The sequence below is a fragment of the Hesperophylax consimilis genome, chromosome 13 (genome assembly GCF_061612785.1).
Source record: "Hesperophylax consimilis isolate HC1 chromosome 13, BYU_Hcon_1.0, whole genome shotgun sequence".
Lineage (NCBI taxonomy): Eukaryota > Metazoa > Arthropoda > Insecta > Trichoptera > Limnephilidae > Hesperophylax > Hesperophylax consimilis.
Genome location: NC_142848.1, coordinates 13890593 through 13916497, shown reverse-complemented (window position 1 = coordinate 13916497; position 25905 = coordinate 13890593). Strand labels below are relative to the sequence as shown.

General features: G+C 31.1%; 1 protein-coding gene across 3 annotated transcripts in view; it reads left to right on the top strand.

Annotated features, from left to right (window-relative positions):
* Pde8 (phosphodiesterase 8) overlaps positions 1–25905 on the top strand; it is a 604329-nt gene that overhangs the window by 69553 nt on the left and 508871 nt on the right. For all 3 annotated transcript variants that reach the window (XM_089638788.1, XM_089638790.1, XM_089638789.1), the window contains exon 2: positions 22349–23313. In XM_089638788.1, the coding sequence (XP_089494914.1) occupies positions 23242–23313 (72 nt within the window). In that variant the 5' untranslated portion in view covers positions 22349–23241. The remainder of the gene's footprint in view (positions 1–22348; positions 23314–25905) is intronic.

Sequence of the window (25905 nt, the reverse complement as noted above, 5' to 3'; positions counted from 1 at the left end):
GTTTGCAACAAAAATGAATAATTATATGCATATACGAATGTACTTACTTTATACTTGAAACTTTGCTTTATTTACAATATTAGGTGTTATTATTTGGATTTGATGTTAATCTTAGTATTAACATTTTATTTTTATTTATGTTTTTTTAATTACACTTAAATACATACATTGTCAATTTCCACTGTAAAAGCCCGACAGGGCGTTAATGAATAATAAAAAAATAACAAAAGTTTTCAGGAAATTACCATAAAACCAAACAATAAATCCACTAAGTCCATAATAATTGGAAAGGAAACCAAGAATTATAGTGCCTTCGTGTTTTTCCAGCCATTAAAAATATGGAACGTAAAAATGATTGTAAACAACGGTTTAACATTTCCTGTCCCTTCTGTCCGATACTGAAGTAATAAACATCCCCTGTAGACATTAAAGGGGGTTTTGTATTTGTCGCTTGTTTCCCATTGCATGGGAACTGAACATAAAAGCCTGCCACAGCTTGTTACTAACAATCATTATTGAGCTTTCAGTTCTTTGCAGGAGTTTCGGAAGACATTTTTATTGTTTTATCTTCTCATTAGGATGTTTGCTTTTAAATAAAGGTTCATAAAAAAAACTTTATATCGCATATAAATAATATTAATAATAAAGGAATGAAAATGCTAGGCTTCATTCTTCGAAATTCCAGAGGTTTCAAGAATATTTCAACATTAAAATTTTTGTATACATTCCTGGTTCGTAGTCAAGTCAAATATAACTCCTCGATCTGGTCCCCCCACTACAAATTACATTCAGATTCAATCGAAAAAATTCAACATAAATTCCTAAGACACATTAATTTTAAACTCGGTATTCCCATTGAAAATATACATTATAATTACTTGATGAAAAATCTAAATTTATTAAAACTCTCAGATCGAAGAATTATATCCGACTTAATATTTATGTTCAAAATTGTAAATGGTAGTATAGACAGTCCTGATTTAATTAACCTCATTGAATTTCATATACTCACGAGAGCTACTCGTTCTAAAATTTTGTTTAAATGCAACAATATCAGGACTGAGTATTCCAAACACTCGCTTGTACCTAGGTTGCATGAAGTTAGTAATAGATACGCAGATGTGGCAGATCTATTTAACTGCACGCAAGGTAGGTACAAGAGGGCTTTGCTATCAAATCTTTTCAATCAATATTAATTTAATCTAATTCTACCTTATTTGCACTATAGAAACTTATGTACTTGTATCTCTTGTTTACTTACTTACTTACTCTCTAATGTCATTTCACAATCAAATGCCACATATATTTGTAATTCTTTTTTCTTCTTTTTTTTAAAAATATTTCTACGATTTTAACTGTGACATGTTATCATTGTTTATGGTATATTTATACCGTTGATATTAAATAAATAAATAAATTTTCAGATTGTGTTTTACTACAATAAAATCAATTTTATGATATTGATTTACTAATTTTAATTTTTTTAATTAATTAAATTAAAATTAAAATGACAAGAATATTATTTATTACAATATTATAAGGGAGTCCAATACAGGGCCGGCATCGACATTTTTTTTTTGATTCCTTTGTCAAAACTTATACACTATAATCAATAAAATTCGAATGGTTTTTGTGAAGCGCCGTTTTTGTTTCAAAGTAATCTCAAGAGTGATGTGTCAGGACTGTAGTAAGGTGCTAGGTATTATCAGCGGCTTGGCGCCTGGACTATTCGGGGAGCGGACTGCTCCAATTGCGTCCATATAGGGCCGGCCATGGTCCAATAAGCCTGTCACATGACAGGTTATCTGTAGGTTCTACAAAATACACGTTTCTTAAAATTAATAAAATAATATAACGTATCTAAGCACATAATTTAGTGTTATATAAAAGTAGATATATTTAGCTTAAGTGTCAGTACTTGCACATGGATATATTTTTGGTAGGTACGTTAGGATATTCAAAGACACATTGTTGGTTCATTTATTAATAATAATATAATATAATAATATCTTTATTTATGAAAGTTTTACACATTACAACTATAAATTCATATTATGGTGTACATTGATTTGTAAATTTTATTTTTAGGGTTATATTATTAACAGAAAAATATAAACATAATATTGTGAAGGTAAAAAGAAAATAAAAGTACAGTTAGGGTTTCACAAATACCGCCTCACTAGGCTAGCCTGTGTTTATTTATTTATTTAATATCACATGTATAAATATACCATAAACAATAAATCAAATACAATGACATAAGAAAGTATAAAATGATCAGAAACTCTATAATGATATTAAAGTAAGAGATACAATGTTGAGGCATTATTTTTCGTGTTAGTTCCTAATACCTTTGAACATACCTATACTTGTATTAAGATGTATTCGCTCAATAATGTGGTGACTTCAATAACTGCGAATTTGGGTGAATGCACCGGTGAAGGCCCTATTCTTATTTTTGATCCAAGTTCTTACATTATCTTTGATTTTTTTTTGAGAATCACATTGTTTTATGCCGTCTGGAAGAATGTTGTAGAGTCTTGTCGCAAATTATTTAAAGTTTCGTTGACCAAACGTAGTATGTGTTATCGGTATTTGTAGTAAGTTTTTGTTGTTGCTTCGAGTACATCGTGTATTTGAACTTTTTTTGTAGTAATTATAATTATCCGCAGCTTTGTCATTTGGGCAGGGTCGCTCATTATCATCCAATTCCATGTTTATTAAAAATCAGTTGTACCATGTTTCCAAGCATTTGACCTCCGTAATTTGGTATTCATGGAGTTTTTAGAAAATTTCTTTCCGTAAATTTAATTAGTATATTTCTTTAAACATAAATTGCTGTCCCCAAAAATGTATCTCAAACGGATAACGGAAATATGATTGTATGATGCAGCAAATTCTTTCGAAAGGTGAAATCTGCAGTCACGGAGTTCTGGGCAATTTTTTCAACTTATTAGGTTTGAAGCCGCATATAAAACATACTATTCATCATTACAAATATTGACAAATACGTAGATTGCTTGATTAATTCAACATATAAAATGATTGCTCAAAGGGCAATAGAGGTTGCTTTAAATCTGTATAATAACGCTATCGACAGCGATAATGACAAAGCAAATAGAATTAAACACCCACATCTTGTTATTAGACTAATTAAATACAATTATTATCATACGCCCAAGGATATCAACAACATAATATGTTAATTTGCATGTAGTAATTTAATTAAAATACATGCTTGCGAAAACATTAATCAAAAGTAGGTACACTAGCATAGTTACCATCGAAACAGTAAATAATAAATAAATTTTTGTATATTATACATTTTATGTTATATTTTCATTACGTTTAACTTTGAGGCAATCTCTATTTTCCGTAAGGGATGACTAAACATTATTTTGTTATCTGATAGTATTATTGTCCTAGCGTCTGAACGATGTAGGCCCTCTGATTAGTCAAATTAAAATTGTCTGTTTCGGGTAAATTCCGCTAACTTGAAAATTAAGACACGATTTCATACTAAAATAGGATCGCCTCATAACAATACGAGGTTTCTTCCAAAGTATCGTTTCTGCTCATATAATTTTTGGATAATATCGAAGAAAATATGTTTTAGAAAGTTCATAATCCATTGGATTAATTACATTACAATGAACATTATCCACAGTTACGTGATTATGTTTGACGTTTATAAAAAATTACGCGTTCCTTCAATATGGCCGATACGCACGGCTATAGATGGCCGACAGAGCGCACAACTGGCGGTATAAAAACGAACCAAATGCCTGGCGCGAATATTTAAATATGCAGCTCACAATACTTGACTACTTACCATTAACAAGCGTTTAATAAGAAGATTTCTTCTGGAAGCTTATCACTTTGTCATGGCATTTTTCATTATTATTAATATTTTTTTTGCTTATTAATTATATCTGAATTTATATTGACATGTTTTCTAATTTCTAAAATTTCAAAATTATTTATTTGCGATGCTTTATATCCTGAGTGAAGTATTTTAAGACCTGAATTTTTATCGGAAGTGTGATCATTATTCAAAAGATGATTTGCAAACTCAGATTCACTATTTCCATTTAGAGCCCTGCGATATTCTTTACTTCTGACTTCAAAGTTTCTATTGGTTCTACCTTTGTAAAAGAAATTACAATCATCCCAATTGAGTTTTCAAACTCCTGATTTTTTCGTTTGAATTTTGCTATCTTTATTATTAAAAATATATTTTTTCATTGTTATTAGTGTAAAACACCAGTTGAATAGTACCAGGATTGTTTTTATATATAATTTTAGAAGTATCGTTATCCACAAACAGAATTCTACGCCATTGTTTATTTCTATCTTTAGAAAGACCGTTTGAAGAGAATATGTTTAATTTTTTTTTAGTATTTCAACTATCAATTTATTAGAATAACCGTTATTAAATGCTATTTGTCTTATGAATATATTGTTTTATGGTTATATGCTATTTGATTTTTTCAGGTCTTAAAATACTTCACTGTAAATAATTTTGAAATTTTAGAAAGAGGAAACATGTTAATATAAAAGCAGATATAACTAACAAGAATTTTTTTATAAACTCTCTTTTAAATATTTTCCCACTTAACTGGTCTTTCCCGTCTAACGATATTGTAATTCCTAATTATTATAAACCCAGCCTTCTCTTACCCCTCCCCCCTCCTTCCACTTCTTCTTTCCCAATTGCAATCTATATTTAATTTTTTGACTTCGGTGTGTACACAATAAAATGTAAACATTATATTTATTTATTTATTGGACAATTTGCATAGCGCCGCTTTTGTGAGATATCACCTCAAGGGCGCTATATTGTAATAATCTACCTTTATATATAGATTTTTACTCTCCTGATGAAGGTGTATATATAATCTAACTTTAAACTTTATAAGATACAGTAACAGTTGTACGTAAAGAATTACCACCAGTTGGAGTAAAATTAACACCTTTTAATTAAACCGACTGCTAATCTCATCGCACAATTACCCTCCTTTTATTCATAAACACGGGTACAATTAATCAATGTGTAATAATCTATTATTTAAGTCAACTTTGTTATAACTATATTTAATTGTGACAAACTAAACGATATTGATTCAACTTATAGACATTGACGGTTGTAACACATATTTAAGCACTGCAAGTCTCCTATGAGCTAATTATATTAGGTACGATAACAGTTAATATCAGTTGTAGACATGTAGTCAATAATAGTGTTTCATTTGAAATAATCCATCACAAATACGTAAAATTTCATTTACTCAAACAACTGTCATTCTTATTATGCGTAAATTTAGCATGTTATTATATACATAAAAAAACCCGCGGAGCGGGTTTTTAACTGCTAGTATGATTTTATTTCTGTGAAATTCCCTCATCAAACACAAGATCCTTGTTTATTTATAGAAAATAACAGCAAGAATATGTATGCTTTATACTTCACTTGTTTGACATGTTAAATTTATTTTATATATATCTGTAAAAAATATATAATATATTCACACACATTTACTTTACGGGAATAATAAACTATGTTTAAGCCACCATTTTCTTTTTTAAGTCGTATGGTTAGGAACGCACCCGCTATTTTCCTTTAGGTAAAAATTAAAATTTGATTTTAATAGTGACATATATGTGATTGATCCAAAATCATTATTTATTTATTAATCTTTGGGAAATCAACAGTTGAATTTTGAGGTAAGAAACTAACTGCATTTACAAAACGGAATTACATAAACAAACATAATAATAATATAATAAGACAGAATGTAATATTCCAGTTATAACCACGCACGGGAATTATCTATGTGGGATGTTTTTGTTCATTCACTTTAACCCTTCAAGACTTTCATCACATTTGTTCAGTTTGCAATGTTTTCTGTGTATTTCAAATGCGCTATATACTCGTACAACTGATTTTTTAATTTTCCATAAAAATGAATACTGTTTTAGAAACTAAACAAAATTATCTTTTCGGTGTATTTATTTATATTTCGAAAACACGTTCGTTTTGTTTAGGAAATTTCTAAAAAAACTGTACATTCACTTTTATCTCGTTCATATTATAAAACATAACAAATAATTTTTAAAGTTAAACCGATTGTTACGATAGCGGCGTGAATTACGAAATGTTCATTTTGACTATTTTTAGGATTTTATTAATGGATCCAGGAAAAATATTTAAGGCAAACTAGAAAGAATTAGTATTATTATTTTAAACCTCAAAAAATATGTATTTCCGCATGATAGAAAAAAAGATTAAAATATGGACGCCCTGTCATATATGACCATCAAACGCTTGTAGGCCAGTGCAATTAGCGATTCGCGATCGAAGTAATTCCGGTAGTCCCAATTTTTTTATATATTATATGAACTGATCTCCTGATGTAAAATCTGAATTTCCGACCTTGGCACACCTGTGCTCGCGCCGCCATTTTGAAAAAACTGTCCGAAATCGGGCCAAAATCTAGTTTTTCCCAAATATCTCATTCCCAATGCAAATTTCGGCTAAAGTATTTTAACAAGTATAATAGAACATAAAATAATCTACAACTTTTGTCAATAAAAAATTTCTTCTATCTCTAATAGGTACTGAGGTAGAAAGTCGTAAAGGTGCGTATATTTTTGAAAAAACAAGTTTTTTGCGCGACTTAGTTTGGTTTTTTATAAATACCTCGTTTCCAGTACAATTTTGTGAAAATTTTATTAATAATTGTTTTGTAGAAAATAAAATTTAATTAAAGAAATAGGTATATAATTTATATTTTTTATCTCTATTACGTATCCAAACTCTAATCCACCAAAACCAGGCCAAAAATTGAAACAGAGGTTAGGTGTTTTAAACTTTGCATCCCTTGATTTTATTTTTCTTTGACAATTATTGTTCTACATATACGTTGACAACAATCGTCATGCCTGTGTCAGACCTAGATATAAATATAGTAAATAGACTATTTCAGCATAACGGTCGCCATACATTCCCAATGGGAAGACCACTAAAATTGGCCAAGCCACTACATTTGTGCTCGCAGCTTAGTCTGACATGCCTATCAACGTAATCACAACATACATTTAAGATTATTAATACAATTAAGATGATAAGGTACATAAAAAAGATAAAAAATTGGTATTTTCGTAAAATTAACATTTATTGACATTCTTTTCTTTATTAGTTAAGTTGTCAGCATAACAAAAAATAAAATTAATGGTAGATCAGTTTAGGCAGAAATACAAGCACTTGACTATAGTTTCTTACTTCTGGCCCTGAATAGCTTCTTCATCTGTCTTATCACCCAAATTTGTGGCGACTGGGTCGTCATATTCCTCGTCATCGTCATCAACAAAGGCTTCTACAGCATTCTCGCAGGAGTTGCCATTGCAATGAATGCAGAGTAAGGAACATTTCAAACCCGACTTTCTGCAGGTGCACTTTCCAGCGCAACCTTTTTTGCATTGACATGATATGAAGTTCAGCAAGGCCTGAGGTGCAGCTTCCTTCAACAATGTTACTGGAGTAAGTAACCCAACAGCTTCCTTTTTCCACCCCCATTCAGTCGGATCTTTATCGTGACCAAGCCAAGTCTGCACTTGCAAGTATGTTCTTGAAGCGTCTTGCTGGACTGCATCTTTGGTGGGTGGTAGCCTGGATAAATTGAATTTGTTCTTTTTTACTCCTTTGACAAAAATGATGTACCTTAAATTTTCCAAATTTGATTTCTCGTTGCCGCCATACAAAAGTGCAAATAGTTGTTCGGCAGCCAAAGTGATTGTTTCTGTCTTTGCTTTTGGGTCTTGAAATACACGAACAAGTTCATTCACTGAGTGGTTCTTGAGAAGAATATTACAAAATTTGTGTTTGCCTTGACCGAACGGAGCTCCAGTTGTATCGCAACCACTTATGGCATGAAAGAATAAAATGTTTTCAACTATTTCAAGGTGTTTAAAACATTTGTTCGAGTACAACGCGTTAGGTGATTTATTTTTTCCAACTTTTTGGTAATATACGTTGGGAGGTGAGAGAGCTGTGAGGAGTACCAGCAGATCAATATCCTGACCAACGATTATGAGTACATCATGTTGAAATGACAATGAATTTGCTGTGTTCACTATGAGAACGTCAGCATCCTCTTCAGCTTGTACTGTCGTTATGTGGGATCGTGCAAATGAGGTTCTGAGTAGTGAAACAAAACGAGACATGTTCTTCTCATTTCCCAGAAACTTTTCCTGTGGCACTTGTGGGTGCATGCTTTCAAAAAACAAAACTTCAGCAGAAGTTGTAACTCTGGCACGCCGTGCTCTTTCCACCCCTTTAGTGCTTTTCTTTTCCATAGAATCTGGGTATCCATCGAATTCCACTACTGCATTGGATCCATAATGATTTTGTACATACCTGACATATTGCTGGAAAATTACTGAAAAAGGTTGAGCACGACCCCATACCACTTTGTGCAGTAAATATCCTCCATCAATTACGTGTATTTTACTGCTTCCCAGTTCTGTATTATTTGGTAGAGGGTTGAATGATGAATAAAATATAGACTTCGTTCCTTTGCGCATGCCTTCCTCTGAGAAAAGAGACAATGGTACAGGAGAGAGTTCATATTGAATAGCATTAATGGATCTATTGCCATAGTCACACCCTGATTTTTGACACTGCTGGTCACCGCCGCAAGAGAATCTATCGCATCATAACGTTTTAAGTGTAGGTTTCCAAAGTTCTGGTTGATAACTTTAGACATAGCTAATTTCCCCATCTTTTCAGTCATGTGACAAGTGACTTTGCTATCCCCGATTGTGCCTCTGCTAATAGACATAATCCCGTTTGTTTTAGGAAATGGTTCATGGCAAGCAAACCAATCAATGAGAGTTTGAACGTCTCGATCATCCCTCCTAATTCTTGTAGGCCTCATCTCTACATGTTGCTCTGACGTTTCTGATTCAATCCCAAAGAATGGCTCGATACCCTCACAAATTTTATGCAGATAAACGAATCCAGCAGTCCAACGAAGGATGGAACTGTCTGTGAAGGGAACAGGAGGGGAGGAGTAGAAGGGTGGGGGGTAGCCCCCCATACCGAAGTGCCCTCTAGTAAATTTATAGATGTATGTACGAGTATTTAAAAATGCAAACAAAAATCTAATAACGTGATAATAAACCGTGATTGATTTTCTGTGCGTACCTACCTAGATTTGTTTATTCTTTATATCGGTAAAAAAAACTATATAAACATAAAAACTGCACAGCCTTTTTTAAAATTTTATTTTCTACATAATTGGTATCAATAAAATTTTCATGAAATTCCACTGGAAACGAGGTATTTATAAAAAACCAAACCTAGTCGCGCAAAAAACTTGTTTTTTCAAAAATATACGCACCTTTACGACTTTCTACCTCGGTACCTATTAGAGATAGAAGAAATTTGTTTTAACAAAACTTGTAGGTCATTTTATGTTCTATTATACTTGTTAAAATACTTTAGCCGAAATTTGCATTGGAAATGAGATATTTGGGAAAAACTAGATTTTGGCCCGATTTCGGCCAGTTTTTTCAAAATGGCGGCGCGAGCACAGGTGCGCCAAGGTCGGAAACTCAGATTTTACATCAGGAGATCAGTTTATATAACATATAAAAAAATTGGGACTACCGGAATTACTTCGATCGCGACCCCCTTTTTGGCGCTAATTGCACTGGCCTATTGAGGGGTTAACTAAATTTATTATTTTTTGTTAATTTCTTTCCCTCATAGGTATGATATAGATGTGTTTGTTTTGTTATTTCTCTTGCGTTTGGAGAGAATGCTTGTTTTATTATTTTTGTAATCCGTGAGTCAATTCCACTGTAATTGCATTCTGTAATAATGTCTGTTTTTGATATGATGTTATTGTATTATTATATAAAGGTAAACACAAATAATAGCAAAGAAATCAAAATAAAAAATAATACTTAATATAATAATGGGAAACTGTAAACACAGTTTTACAAAAATTTTGTTGGAACAGTAAAGTAAGAAAAACGTTTATTACCAATATTGAAAATAATTTCCACGATCACGTTGTAAAAAAAAAACAACACTTCCTGTTCATCACTGAGTTCATCAATGGTTCGTTTCCCCTATTCAATCAAACGATGATTTCAGTGAAGAACCTTTCCGATTATTTTCGGCGTTCCATGAACCATTTTGCATTTTTTTTTAAAGTGGACTGTTTTAGCCTTTGCTGATATTTGAATTTCTGAATTTCAGAATTTTAATATTGCTATGCTAAAACGGCCGCTATATTCAAAGTTTCGATTGATCAATCTGAGCCACCGATCATTAATGTGCTTTGTTGAGCAAAGCTCATTTATGATTTAAGATTTTATTTAGATAAAAGTATTTTTGTTATTTGTTTTTGGGGTGTTATGCCATGTTGCGCTCCTTCTTTAGCCGAAGTTTCGGACAACGTTACAGTGTCCATCATCAGGGCACATGTGGGACACATAAAAAAGTTTTTGTTTCATCACTTTCCATGAAAGTGATGAAAGAAACATTCATTCAGGTTGTGTGTGAGTTTTATAGGCGCCCCCCACCCTATTATATCATATTGGATTATGGATTGACAGAATGCGAAGTACGTCATTTTCAGTAGTTCTTTATTTAGAATATGTCTCAAGCAGCTAAAAATATAGGTTAATTTTCGTACTCTGTTTTCGAGAACGGTTACATGTGGTATCCATTTTAGGCATTGGTCAATAGTGATCCCTAGATATTTGGTTGAAGTTTTGCTTTCAATATTGGTACATAGTAAGTTACAGTGGTGTTGTGGAGTGTTTGGTGCAGAGTGAATCCTAATGTTTATTTCATGCGGCGTATTTGTTTTTTTTTATGAAAAATATTACGTAGTGCGTAGTGTTTTTTTAGAGTTTAACGTTAGTAGGTTAATGTCGAACCATGTTTTCAATTCATTGATGACTGTGTCAGTCTTTTTGTTCCGTTCTAACCATGTGTTTGCTTTCAAAAGAAGCACTGTGTCATCTGCATATGAGACAATTTCTCCGTATTTAGCAACTTCAAATATATCATTTAAATATAATATCAACAACAGTGGTCCTAAAACTGTGCCTTGTGGTATCGAGAAGTTATTACTTTCGGAATCACTTAGTTCATTTAATAATTTTACTTGTTGTGGTCTATTTTCCGAAAGGGTAAATAATCCAGGCTTTTAAGACCATTCCATTAATTCCAATTGATTTTTTTTTATTGTTAAGTTTGTATGTGATATACTATCATATGCTATTTAAGGTCAATAAATATTCCAAAGCATTTTTCAATTGAGTCTAGGGCGGTATATATATAATTTGTTATTTTTGCAATAGCATCGTGGGTGCTGGTGGTTTTTTTGAAACCATACTGTTATTACATTATAGGATTTATAACGTGATGTTGTTCTAGAAAGGACCAGATTTAATTTCGAATATTTTTGATATATTTGATAAAAGGGATATAGGGCGGTAATTTTGTGGGTCGTTTGGGCAATCTGCTTTATAAATCGGTGTTATTATAGTTCATTTGTAATTATCAGGAAATAAACATTTTATAAGGATTGTATTTATTATATGACTAAATTAGATATTGTTTCATTGTTTTTAATACGTTTACATCTATGTTGTCATAACCGGGAGCGGAACCCCCCTTTAAATCATCGATAATTTTTCCGAGATCAGTTTCTGTTATTTTTTTGAAATTATTATATTGGTTTTGGGAAGCGTGGGAATTATTTTTATTATTGTTCGGACATGTTTTGATGGCGTTAGCCCGATTTTTTCTAACACTTGCAAAATAGTTGTTTAGAATATTACAGCATTTTTTGGTGTCGAGTTACACGTTACATTCACGTTACATACGTTTCATTCCCAACTGAAATTTCGTATATACAAGTGTTCTTTCTATTCTTATTTATTATTTCGTTTATTGTAGTTCATAAATTTTTATTATTCTTTTTAGCCTCTAAAATTAATTGGGAGTAGTAGCTGTTTTTCGTTTTTCGAATTAAAGTTGTTAAGATGTTTTTATATTTTTATTATGAGAAATAATTGATTTTTTGGCAGTCGGTTGATTAGCTAATTTGTAAAGTTTATTTTTTTTAACTGCTTTTACTAATCCGATAGTGATCCAGGGTTTAATTTTCAATGTTTTCGAGTTTTGATTCAAATTTTAATTTCAGAGGCATTCAAAATGTGTTCTTATAATTTTTTTTCAAATAATGATGCACATTGATTAGCGTATTTACTGTTTCTTATTTATACTGTTTCTTTATTATTTCAGTCCATTTTTCTGTTATGAGTGATTTTTCTAATAGTTGGTAGTTTAATGTGGTTTTTGTGGTACTTGATTTAGGTAGGTTTTTAGTTTTATTTTTAGTTTCATAGTTAACAAGGGTTGCTTGATGATCAGTTATGTTTATTTTCTAGATTGAGGATTTGAGATTTTTTAAATAATTCAGGTTTACATTACACCAAATATGGTCTAGACGAGATGACGTTTGATTTGATACTTCACGAGTATAGTTGTTAATCCACGATTTGAAGTTAAGATTAGTCATCATGTTCAAGAAGTTATTTTTTTCTATAGAATTATGGTTATAAGAAATATTTATGTTAAAGTCACCACATATAATCGTAAAAATCTTTGTTAAATTATTCAGGCATAGATAAAGTTCGTTTGTAAAATTCGTTATGTTTGATTTGTGTGTGCGGTATATTGTTATGATTCTATAAATAGAATGATTAAATTTAATATCTATTTTTAAACAGTTGACAAATTCAATGTTTACTTCTTCTGTGTTTATCACTTCATAATCGTAACGTACAAACATAATTATTCAACTATTTTTGTTTATAGATATTTTAGTTGCTATTCCTCGGTAGTTGGGAAGCGCACTTATGTATTGATCGCTGTTGGAGTGTGTTAAAGTTAACCCTTTGCACACCGGTGATGTATTTAAATTATTAATATTTATGAATAATATAGATTTCTTGAAAGACTTCTTATGTTCATGTTTAGCACTAGAAATGCAGAATCACTATTTTGACTCCATTTGTTGTATAGTTGTAGTTGATTCGTTCCTTTGCAAATTGTCACATTTTTATGCGTTGTTTGCATTTTTCATGAACGAACGAACTTACATGTACGAACGTAAAATACTTGGGGCATATTATTAATCAAAACCTATTGGACGATGGCGATATCGAACGACAAGGGAGAAGCCTAAGCATAGTGTCTAATGTGATTGACTGCAGATTTTGTAAATGCTGCAATACTGTTAAAAAACCCTGTTCAACGCATTATATAGTATACGTTTGAGACATGGTGTCACTACCGAACTTATTCCATGGAACGACTCCGAATCCAATATAATGACGCCTCTCTAATCATATTTGGAAACAGAATATATAGCAGCGCATCGACAATGTTCATGGAACTGGATTTTCTGGCCTGATGAGACACCAGGTCACTATATCTGCATGGGACGTGTGGGATTTTACTAACCTCCCCATATCCTGGAGTAAAAATTATTATTATTATTATTAATCCAATGGTTGTTTCAGTAAATAAAGTGATCATTCCATTATAAATCGTGAGAAATACATTCGCGGGTTGTTATACCTGAATTATCATAGCTATCCACATTGATTATTTATGTCTTAACTAGTACTTACAATTTCTACTAATATGTCAGGGACTTTACAATAGTTCTAGGTTAAGGGGTAAAAGTTCAATGATATACGTATTTAAAAATTTTTTTTTTTTCAAATTCGTAGAAACAGATGGGACGTTAGAAAGACAAACCTAGTAAATAGACTAGTAAAATAGTTTCTTATTAAAATGAGAAGCATCAGGACACGTTATACCACCAAAATCACCACAAAATGTGGGCTAAGGACAATTAATACCCAGTTATAAGGTTCTATTAAGTACGCGATATTAAATTTTCACTTCGCACATACGATCATGTGTTTTCATCTTACCTTATCTCAACCAGCTAACACTCCCACCTGTAGGCCACATCAAACAGTATTCCTGTCAAATATTCCGCAACATCAATCATCATTATCTTTCAATATTAAAAAAAAACCACGTATGATGTGAATATTATTTATGAAGGTAGGCAAAACATCAAACGATATTACCTATTGCCTTCCCCGATTCTAATCGTCTCGTATTCTTGAAACACCTTCTCTATAATTAGGGCTGTAAATAACATTACCTGTAACCCAAATATATTTCTTATTTTCCACTATTCTTAAAGATGTTGTGCTGAGAGAAAATATTATAAGTAAAAAAAACACTCTAAGACAAATTATAATCGTATGAGCATCACATTATACCTTCATGAAAACATTTTATTTGTATTTGTTGTAATTAAAAAAAAACTTATATAATGCTATGAGCCTCAAAGCATTTTTAAGACTATAGTATTGTTTGTTGTTGGGTAAAATAAGTATAATATATAATATAATAGTAGCACTTAAGTTGATGTTTAACATAAACGGCGCTGTATTAATTATCAAAAATATTATTATAATATATATAATGTATATTAACAGATCACATATGATTTTTTTAAAACTTTATTCACCTTGTTTTACATTTCAAAACATGTAATTTAACATTAAACAAAGTTATGTAATAAATATTTAGAAAAATCACGAGAGGAAAAAATCAACAATATTTAATTTTTTTAATGAAAATGTAAGATTTTCTAATGAACTTTTATTTTTTTTCGAACAGATTATATAATCTCCATACATTTTGACGTTTTGAAATCGGTAACTGGAAATAAGTCGGTGTTCATGTGCAAAGAAGTAATAGGCTTTTATAAATTTTCCTCCTTTTCAGCAAGTGAAAGGCGCTCAGATGATTAATTTGATCATGTAGGAACGCCCACGGCTCGCTCAGTTGATCCTGAAACTCAATTCTATGTTTCCAATAGCATTGCGATCAATAGACTCACAAGGTTTTAAATATAAACATAGATTCTTGCTATTTTTTGAACGGGTCTACGCAAAATTGTACGGAAGATTCTGTCTTTTAGGAAAAGCTATTTTTATGTTAGTCTATTATGTATTCCCACGTAATGTATGCTAGCAAAATCTTGTGAATGTGCATGTTGCGTACCGATCGATGGGTACTGGACGATTGGACTGTAATTTAAACGAAGTAAAAATAATCAAAAGACCGTGCAATCTATCAAAGAAATTTAGGAGTGGGAAAAGGAGGCCTTTATCTTGTGAATGATCTTGCTTAACTTGGAAGTTCTGATTATTTTCTTGAATGTTCCGTGAAAACTATAGTTTATGGATGTACATCTAGCACAGTTTCACAACACAAACTTTAAATAAAATTAAACACAACGACATTTAATGTAGATTCACTCGGGGCTGATAATTTCTACTCTTTTTAAACCTTTATGAAATTAATTATTACGAGGGGCGAAAATATGTATGCGACGACGATGAAAATCCAAGTTCAAAACAAAAGACACTTGCTATGGGCTTCTTTTTTCAAATATCTTCATACTTGTTTTCAGAATGGGAATGTTTTAGGAAATGGAACAAATCGATGGAAAGGGAAATTTCGGTAGGAACTGGATTGTTGGGATGATCATAAAAGTGTTTCAATATTAAACAGTGCAGATGTTTTAAATAAACGTTACTGGAATATGTTATATTCAATGTTCGTTCACAAATAAATGCAGTAGAATGTAGAAGCTCACATATGTGGCACATATCGGGGGTTTAGGATCAAAGGGACATATCTACAAAACACAGTTTTGAGATAAACGCAAATAAATATTGGAATGCTCATTTGCCCAACATTGCATGCATAACTATATCTAAATTTAAGCGGCTGTATGTGCGTGATTCGTGTCAATCATAAATTAAAGTGTGAAATTACCGAAACCAAGCTTATCTCAAAACACCAATTTAGGTAGCTAAGAGACGTATATCATTTGATTTGAAAAAATTTATATCCGGTATGGTTGAGTATTTTGGTCTAAAATACAAAGTTAAGTTTTGCATGAAAAAGGCTGTACAGCCGTTTTTTTATCAAATTGGTGTCAGCTGTCAAGCGTAATAACGGTCATATTGTTATGTTTTTGCTCTGATCAGATTTTTATATCCTCCTGGGTGACGTAGTTATTATGTAGTTCAGCTCCCATTTGTGTTTCTAAGGTAGCACTTTACACAATGTTAACTTAATATACGACATACACCAGACCTGTAACTCGCAACCCCAGAATAGCAAAATCCTTACCACCGACGCGCTCTCACATACGAACACTTACACTCATACAACACACACACACACACACACACACACACACACACACACACACACACACACACAACACACACGCACACATACATACATGCACTTATACACCATAGACCTAAAGCTAAAACTATCCGAGAATCAGCGCTTGACGCGGCGACCGTTTAAATGCTAAAAATTAAAAATGGCACCGATCGTCGATCTTTTGATGGTTTTTAACCTACGGTGGGGTTTAAAACCCCAACCGTAGAGACTTGGCCACTTCCAATAAACACCTCCGTCCCTTCCGGTATCCTGCGGACTCTCTATTCCTAATGCCTCCTTATTTTCCTTGTGGCGTTTACTTTCTCACCACTGAGCTACCTAAAACACCCCCTTCAAAAAACAGGATAATTATAGAAAACTCCCCTTTGGTTGTGAGCTCCCAGCTTTGCTGCCACCCCAGTTTTCTTATTGGTAGCATTATGATTCCCTTACATAGTACTTGGATTATACTAGAGCGTGATATTTTCTATTTTTAGTTGGTACATAATAATTTAATTCGTGTTCAATTTAACGACCAACTGAAGAACCTCTTCTAGTAGTCCTTTGTACCACATTGGAATTACAGAATGCACAATGTTTTATGTATAATTCTTTTTCGACTATGCTTTTAGGTTCGATTCAGTCAAAAAGGCTAGCCTTTATTATAATACGTGGTTTACACCAAAATAGACTGGATAAGATAATGAATTCTCGGGTTAATGATAAAACAACATATATGACGAATTGTTAGAGATAAAAGTGAAACCACGAAGATAAAGAACACACGCCAGCGGTTAAAAAAATGCGACCACCGCCGTCTGATACGTTCTGTTTTCATTTTATTTTGTTTTGTTACTCGTGGAGAATTGTACAAAAAATACGCACGTAATTGACGATCCTCCTAAAAACGGTTCATAAAAATTTTACTTCTCACATTACATGTCTTGTATGAAAACGAAAAAAACAGAAGAACGTTTTTAATCTTATTCCCATGGATAATTTCGTGATCGTCTGTTTCTTTCGATTTGCATAATAATAATAACTAGCAGTTAAAAACCCGCTCCACGGGTTTTTTCTGCTAGGCCCTGCGGGCGGCTCTTAGTTGGGCTTCGCCCATTTTAAGTGATATTAACAACAGTTACATTTAATAGATAGATATTAGAACATTCACAGAGAGAGGGTGTGTATATATATTGTTAAAACACGGAACAGGAAGGAGTTAATTAATAATAACATGCTAAATTTTCGCATAATAAGAATGACAGTTGTTTGAATAAATGAAATTTTACGTATTTGTGATGGATTATTTCAAATGAAACACTATTATTGACTACATGTCTACAACTGATATTAACTGTTATCGTACCTAATATAATTAGCTCATAGGAGACTTGCAGTGCTTAAATATGTGTTACAACCGTCAATGTCTATAAGTTGAATCAATATCGTTTAGTTTGTCACAATTAAAGATAGTTTTAACAAAGTTGACTTAAATAATAGATTAATACATATTGATTAATTGTACCCGTGTTTATGAATAAAAGGAGGGTAATTGTGCGATGACATTAGCAGTCGGTTTAATTAAAAGGTGTTAATTTTACTCCAACTGGTGGTAATTCTTTACCTATAACTGTAACTGTATCTAATAAGGTTTAAAGCTATATTATGTATACACTCTCATCAGGAGAGTAAAAATCTATATATAAAGGTAGATTATTACAATATAGCGCCCCTGAGGTGATATCTCACAAAAGCGGCGCTATGCAAATTGTCCAATAAATAAATAAATATAATGTTTACATTTTATTGTGTATACACCGAAGTCAAAAATTAAATATAGATTGCAATTGGGAAAGAAGAAGTGAAAGGAGGGGGGAGGGGTAAGAGTAGGCTGGGTTTATAATAATTAGGAATTACAATATCGTTAGACGGGAAAGACCAGTTGAGTGGGAAAATATTTAAAAGGGAGTTTATAAAAAAATTCTTGTTAATTATATCTGCTTTTATATTAATATGTTTCCTCATTTCTAAAATTTCAAAATTATTTATAGTGAAATATTTTAAGACCTGAAAAAAACAAATTGCATATAACCATAAAACAATATATTCATAAGACAAATAGCATTTAATAACGGTTATTCTAATAAATTGATAGTTGAAATACTAAATAAAAAAATTAAACACATTCTCTTCAAACGGTCTTTCTAAAGATAGAAATAAACAATGGCGTAGAATTCTGTTTGTGGATAACGATACTTCTAAAATTATATATATTAACAATCCTTGTACCATTCAACTGGCGTTTTACACTAATAACAATGAAGAAATATATTCTTAATAATAAAGATAGCAAAATTCAAACAAAAAAATCAGGAGTTTAAAAACTCAATTGAGATGATTGTAATTTCTTTTACAAAGGTAGAACCAATAGAAACTTTGAAGTCAGAACTAAAGAATATCGCAGGGCTATAAATGGAAATAGTGAATCTGAGTTTGCAAATAATCTTTTGAATAATGATCACACTTTCGATAAAAAATCAGGTCTTAAAATACTTCACTCAGGATATAAAGCATCGTAAATAAATAATTTTGAAATTTTAGAAATTAGAAAACATGTCAATATAAATTCAGATATAATTTATAAGCAAAAAAAATATTAATAATAATTAAAAATGCCATTACAAAGTGATAAGCTTCCAGAAGAAATCTTCTTATAAAACGCTTGTTAATGGTAAGTAGTCAAGTATTGTGAGCTGCATATTTAAATATTCGCGTCAGGCATTTGGTTCGTTTTTAAACCGCCAGAGGTGCGCTCTGTCGGCCATCTTGAAGAAACGCGTGAATTTTTATAAACGTCAAACATAATCACGTAACTGTGGAGAATTTTCATTGTAATGTAATTAATCCAATGGATTATGAACTTTCTAAAACATATTTTCTTCGATATTATCCAAAAATTATATGAGCAGAAACGATGCTTTTGAAGAAATCTCGTATTTTTATGAGGCGATCCTATTTTAGTATGGAATCGTGTCTTAATATTCAAGTTACCCGAAACAGACAATTTTAATTTGACCAATCAGAGGGCCTACATCGTCCAGACGCTGGGACAATAATACTATCAGATAATAGAATTTATTCCAGAAAAAAATTAACAACAAAAAAATAATAGTTAAGTAATTTATAAAAATAATTAATTAACTATTAAGGTATTGACAGTTGTTAAAACAAGGGAAAAAAAAATTTATTCATAAAACGCACATGATAGTAATAAATTCGCAAAAGAAGAGGTAGAATTTAAACATTTTCACGAGACAAACACTCCAAAATTAAACTGCTTACAAACTTAAATTTAACACCTTCAGGAACATGTTTAAGCATGTAACTTAATATAAATATCGAGAAAATATACAAAGAACAAAATTAGCAGTACAAAAACTGCCAAAGTAATCACAACAGAAATTGCCAATATGAATCAAAATCGATGATTCATGGAAGTTAAAGAAATAACGACAATACAAAGTAAAATAATTGATTTACAAAATAAAGTGATTCAAAATCAAGATGTTAACTTCGACAAATTAGAAAAATTGATAAAAAAATCATCAAATAAAGAATAAAAATATGAAAAAAAATCTATAAAATGGTGGTAAGGGAGAAATCTCACACGAGTTTGCTCTATTAATTTCCTCAAAAGAAAACAAGCCTGCAGATGAAATCGAAAAAATACTAACAGATAAAATAAAAGTATCCAAACTAGGAATTGGAATTTCTGGATTAATAAAAACAAACAAAATACTTATATTTGAGAAACAAAATGATGTCGAAAAAAAAATCGAATTCTATTAAAAAATATATATTGGAATACAAGCTAATGAAATTAAGAGAAAAAACCTTGTATTATCAACAAGGGAATTGATGCTGGCTACAAGGTTCTTCCTATAGATTTTCTTATAGATTTCGATAAATCAAAATGAAGACATAAATAGCTCAACAACAAAAAAACTGATAAGTTATCAAATGTTATTATCCAAACAACACCAAAACTAAGAAAAACAATAATATCGAAAGAGGGTCAATATTGGATACTCAAAAGCACACGTAGAAGATTCACTGAAGCAATCCTATCATTGACTTAGCTACGGATACACCCCACTATAATACTTAGAAATCATAGAGTCCCAGATGTCACAATATGAGTGATTTGAATTTCGTGTACTTATTTTATCCCCTTTATAGTTTTTTCACTGAGGAATTAGATAAAACTCTTAATATTTCGGAATATATTATTTTCCACTATAAATGGTTCTAATAACATCATATATAAAATACTAAACTTATTCTCAATATTACATTTAAATATCAGATCAATGAAACAAAACTAAAATGAATTTAAATTTAGAAACTATAAATTAATTTTCTAAATCACAAACCGGACGTTATCGTTTTAACCGAAGCATTCGACAGCGATTACAATAAATATTGTGTGCCGAATTACAGCTAGTTTCATATGCGATAAACAGAAATGTGGTATGGTTGTATTTGTGAAATCTTGTTATTCAAACATCAAAATGGAAGAAGTACCCATGCACCGAGTTAATTTGCTTAGATTAACCAACTAATATATAATCTGTAAATAAAATATATTTTAATAGTATCGCGATTTACCGAACACACAGAATGAATATACTTTTATGGATGAATTCAGGAACATTATTTTTTCAAAAAGGAATAATAAGAACATAACAATAATTGGCGATTTTAACTTACGTATCAAACGAAAATAAAAAAAAAAAAAAATAATGAAAACTGATTTTATTAATTTCATGTCCGAAATGAATTTTATATTAAGTAAATGTGAAGAAAGAAATACTTATACAAAAAAATCATTAAACCATAATGAATTAAGTAAAAAAATAAGTTTTGAAATTAGAATCTTCGTGTGATAATATTCTTTGTAATTAACAATATTATTTTACTAAGTTTATCAAGAAACCTTATAATCAAGGCATGTATGAACACGTTTTCTGATATATTAGGTATTTACTAAAACGAAAGGGCCTGCAATCCCATTTTTAACTGAATTACCAATAAACCAAAGAGATTATTAATAAAATAGCCATAATAATTTTTCTCCTTGTACTTGCACTTACTTACAGATTACTTATTACAAATTTGTAATTTCATTCAATCATTGCTAACGATATCAATTTGGCGGGTAGAGGTACCGCCGCCCCGGGAACCGTTCAGTGAATAACCAACATCTCTGCCGAGGTCACCCTAAGTGGTTCGCTACGTTTGGTGACTGGGCAAGGAGTACATGGGGTTGAGGATTGTTTAGATATCGGTGGCGGATGCGTTTGCCTACCTGCTGTGCGGCGGACCGGATTTGGAGGGCTGGTCGAGGCAGACCTTTTTACCTCTCCAGCAGAACTCTCTCGACCCATCGCCTTGACACACTGACCCCAGATTCCTACCCATCCCTCATACCCTTTTCCTTGTCAGATCTTTTTTCTCCTTTCCTTAAAAATGAACACCGCATCCTCCAAAGATGAAAAGATGGAAATCTTTTCCTCAAGGCCTCCTGTAAAAAAAATGTGTAAAAATGAATGATTTAAAAATGATTTGTTTCTTTAATTCTATGAATTGCCTAAGTTCAAAAAACATATTTTATATATTTTTATGTGTGAGCAAAGTAAGGTCCTATGTAGGTTAAATAATTATCTAATATTTATTTTAAAAAAATCGATTTTGCATAATTTATTCGTAACACAAAAAATAAAAATTAAATTTACAAAATTCATTAAAATTTGTCGTCATCAGAATGTATTGGAAATGTTTGAAGAATTATAAATATTCTACAGTATTTTGTAAAGCTTCCTTGAAGTGATTATTTCACGAAAATAATCTATTTTTTATGATTACTGGGTGTGTATACTATGTAAGGCTTATTATTTGTAATTTAATTATGTTTTTTTTTTGCAGGTTTTTGGGCTTCCTTCAAAGAGTGAACTGAAAAAAAACTAAAAATGGTCAAGTGGGAGATTAAAAAGACAGAAATAAGTTCTTAATCATTTTGCGAAAAGAGTAAAATGTTCCGAAAGATAAAAATAAAAATGAAAATCAAAGATTCAATAAATGAAATGTATAGCAAATTCTTATGCTTGGGCAAAGTAAACATTCTTCATGAATTGAAACTCTTACAGTTTTCATAAAAATACATTTCAAAATTTTATAAAAAATACCAACTTTACGTATTTTTTTATCAACTAACCGACTTGATCTGAGAGTTATCAAAATAAGTGGTGAACGCATTATTAATTTAAACCTGTCGTTTTAAAGGCACCTAAAAGTTCTTGTTCGTAAATCTTAATAAATTGTTTTAATTGAAGTGAAGTGTTCGTAATTTAAACTAAGTATCAATAAAAATAAAAGAATTGCGCCGTTGCGTCATATTTTAAAGTCAAATATCTGTCAAAGTTTTCGTGTTTTCGACAATTTATTAAATATTTAATTAAAATGTAACATGAGTGGTAGTTTTAATGTGAGAGTGTATAAAAATATGATATGTGACTTGTGAATACTAATATATTATGTGTTCTTATCGTGACAGGAGGCAAGTAATATTTTGCAATACAAATATTGTAAAGTTCGTTATTGTAAAATCTTAGTGGCCTAAATTAGTGTGTTAACTTCGTGTGATCGTGCTGTTTGTTAATTTCAATGGTCAATCCTAAAGCTTAGAGTAGAATTGGCCAAATTACGTTAATTTGCATCTAAAGTTTGCAGTGAACTTTGCCGCGGCAATCCCCGAGTGATGGTAATAGGGTGATTTCACTATTCGAGGCGGTCAGCTTGATTAGGGTGACTGTCCCAAAATGGGCTGTACTCCGAGCATGTTACTGGACCATAAGAAGGGACACAGGGACAGCACGGGGTCGCAAGACCAGGTAACTATTACATTATTTTACTATTACATTACTCCCCACATTCTGGAATAAACAATTATTATTATTATTATTTTATAATACTTCATTTAAAATACTATTCAATTCTATGCAGATAATTGCTTCACAGAAAAGATAATATATCTCAAGCGAATAGTTTTATGTTCAAATCAGTTACTTGTATACCCTTAGAAAAATGTGTGATAAGCTTGTCGAATTAATGTAAAAGTAAAAGATGCTTTAAAGTTCCATTTTTTTTCAATCAAACTTAAGTTTGATGGTTACGAAATACGAATAAATTTTAAAATAACCCAAATTAACACCCTAAAAACATATTTTATGACTTTTAACTTAAACACCCGACTTAGATAATTGTCTACATTAGATATGAAAGATGAAATCAAGTGTTGTTTTTTTTAAAAGCCCCTGCAGTAGAATTCGACAAGCTTACGAAATATGTTAATGTTTTAACAAATTCCATACAAGAATATTAGAAAGTCATCTAATCATTGTTAAATATTGTCGTTTATCACACTTTTTCTTTCGCCCGTTTCTTAATATTTATTTTATTTAAAGTTAAATCATAGTTAACAAAGTTTTAACTTATATGTGCTTATATTCCCAATTCTTAACGAAACCATTAAGGTTCGTGGTTGTCATTAATAAGTTCCACACAATGTTCAAAAGATGGCGTTCACAGTATTCCGTTAATACGCTTTAAGACATCTTCCATTGAAAGAAACACCGGTAGAACATAGTTCCGGTAGCATTCTTAAATGTCGTAAGTATTTGTTATAAAAACTGCAATTGGTTTGTTAAAATAATAGGGGCACCAATCAAACTAATTGACCGTTTTTGCTCAACCAATTTGTTTTTAAGTTATTTAGGGGCGTTCTAAACTTTAAAAAAGTGTAGTAAAAAACGTATTAAGGTGATTTATTTATCTAACGCCCAGAGGGCTTTTACATGGTTGGTAGTATAATTTTAATTTGACAGATATTTTGAAACATAAAAAATAAGAATAAAATTACATTTGATAAAAGCTATGCAACAAGTCATACAAACACAAGAAACAAAAACAGAAAATTACAGCTATTTGTAGGTTTACATGATGTGTTTGGGAGTATTGTTGAAATAAATGTTTTAAATGATCCACAAAACTTGTAAGTTGGTGATAAAGTACACGTATTTCATATTATCTTTTTACAAAGATAGATTATATATTTACATTATTTGATAATTATTAAATAAGTGCGATAAACTTTTACAAAGTGCATCTTGCTTCCAAAGTCAACAATTTAGTTACATACGAGAAGGAAACTTCCAAGGTTCGCGGTTTTCTACTATAGCTTACATGCTTTGAATATATTCCATAACATTATGATGTACGTTCAAAGGCAAGAATATAAACAACTAAACATGTTGTATGGAGGCGGGTATAAATAATATTGAAGAAAAGCTTATTTTGCGAACATTTTGCACCGTTAAATGTGTGTTTAAAATGTTATTTTGACATGCACAAGTTTAAATATTTAATGAAATTAGAAACTTCAAGCATGACTCTGCCATCTTATAATACTATTAATTTCGTTTCTTTTGTTAACATGTGTAGAAAAAATCCTCAAATATTTTCAGCTGACTCATTGTAACAAGCGGAAAAATAAACCTGTCTTTCACTCTATCTGAATCCATTGGATCACACCTACACCTCGTTATTAATTTATTCCTTTATAATAATATAAGATATTCCTTTTTAAACGGTCAGCACCCAAAATACACACTTTGTGAATTCTATACGGGTGGTCAGGATCAAGGTCAAGTATTACGCGGCACCTTGGTCAGAACAGTGAAAAAATTTACTTATTACTACTGCGTTTGGTTGGTTAAAACGGTATTAAACCAGGATCAAGGCCGGCTTTACAACACCAACGTTGAACCGCCTTTTTATGCAACACGGTAAATGTTTCAACTGAATTCTTAGTATGAAAGCATTAAGTTCTATATAAAAGACATACAGGATTTTTAGAACGTTCGAAAATATAAATTGGTTCACTGGTTTTCAAAGTGCGCATTTTACAGTAATTTTGTTCACTTGAAACCTTATACATTTTCGTAACTACCCGTATACAATTTACACATAACTCATTTATACGTAGTATTTCTTGTGCTAGCCGTTATAATATGTGCATTTGTAACTTCTGTAAATTTCATTAGTATGCCGTAAATAAAAAAAAAGTAATATTAAAGCTCAGTTGTTTCGCAAAAAATCACGTTTGGGAAGGTCATAAAAAGGCCATTCGGCACTTTTGTTTTTTTTTGACGATTGAAAGGGTCACGTTAAATGCCGTTTCTAAGTCCGATTTAGCCTTTGAACCAATTGTGGTCAACAGTAGAGGACAACTAGCATGTCAGCTTATTAGAATTTGTAATAATTAAAATAAAATAACTTTGTTTGAATACCTCTTTATTGAATATATATTTATAGTCAACCGGTTTCAGTTCAATCCGAACCTTCATCAGGGTTAATAAAAACATATTTTTTTTATAAAATATGTTTTTATAAAATATATTTCATAAAATATGTGTTCAGGATCT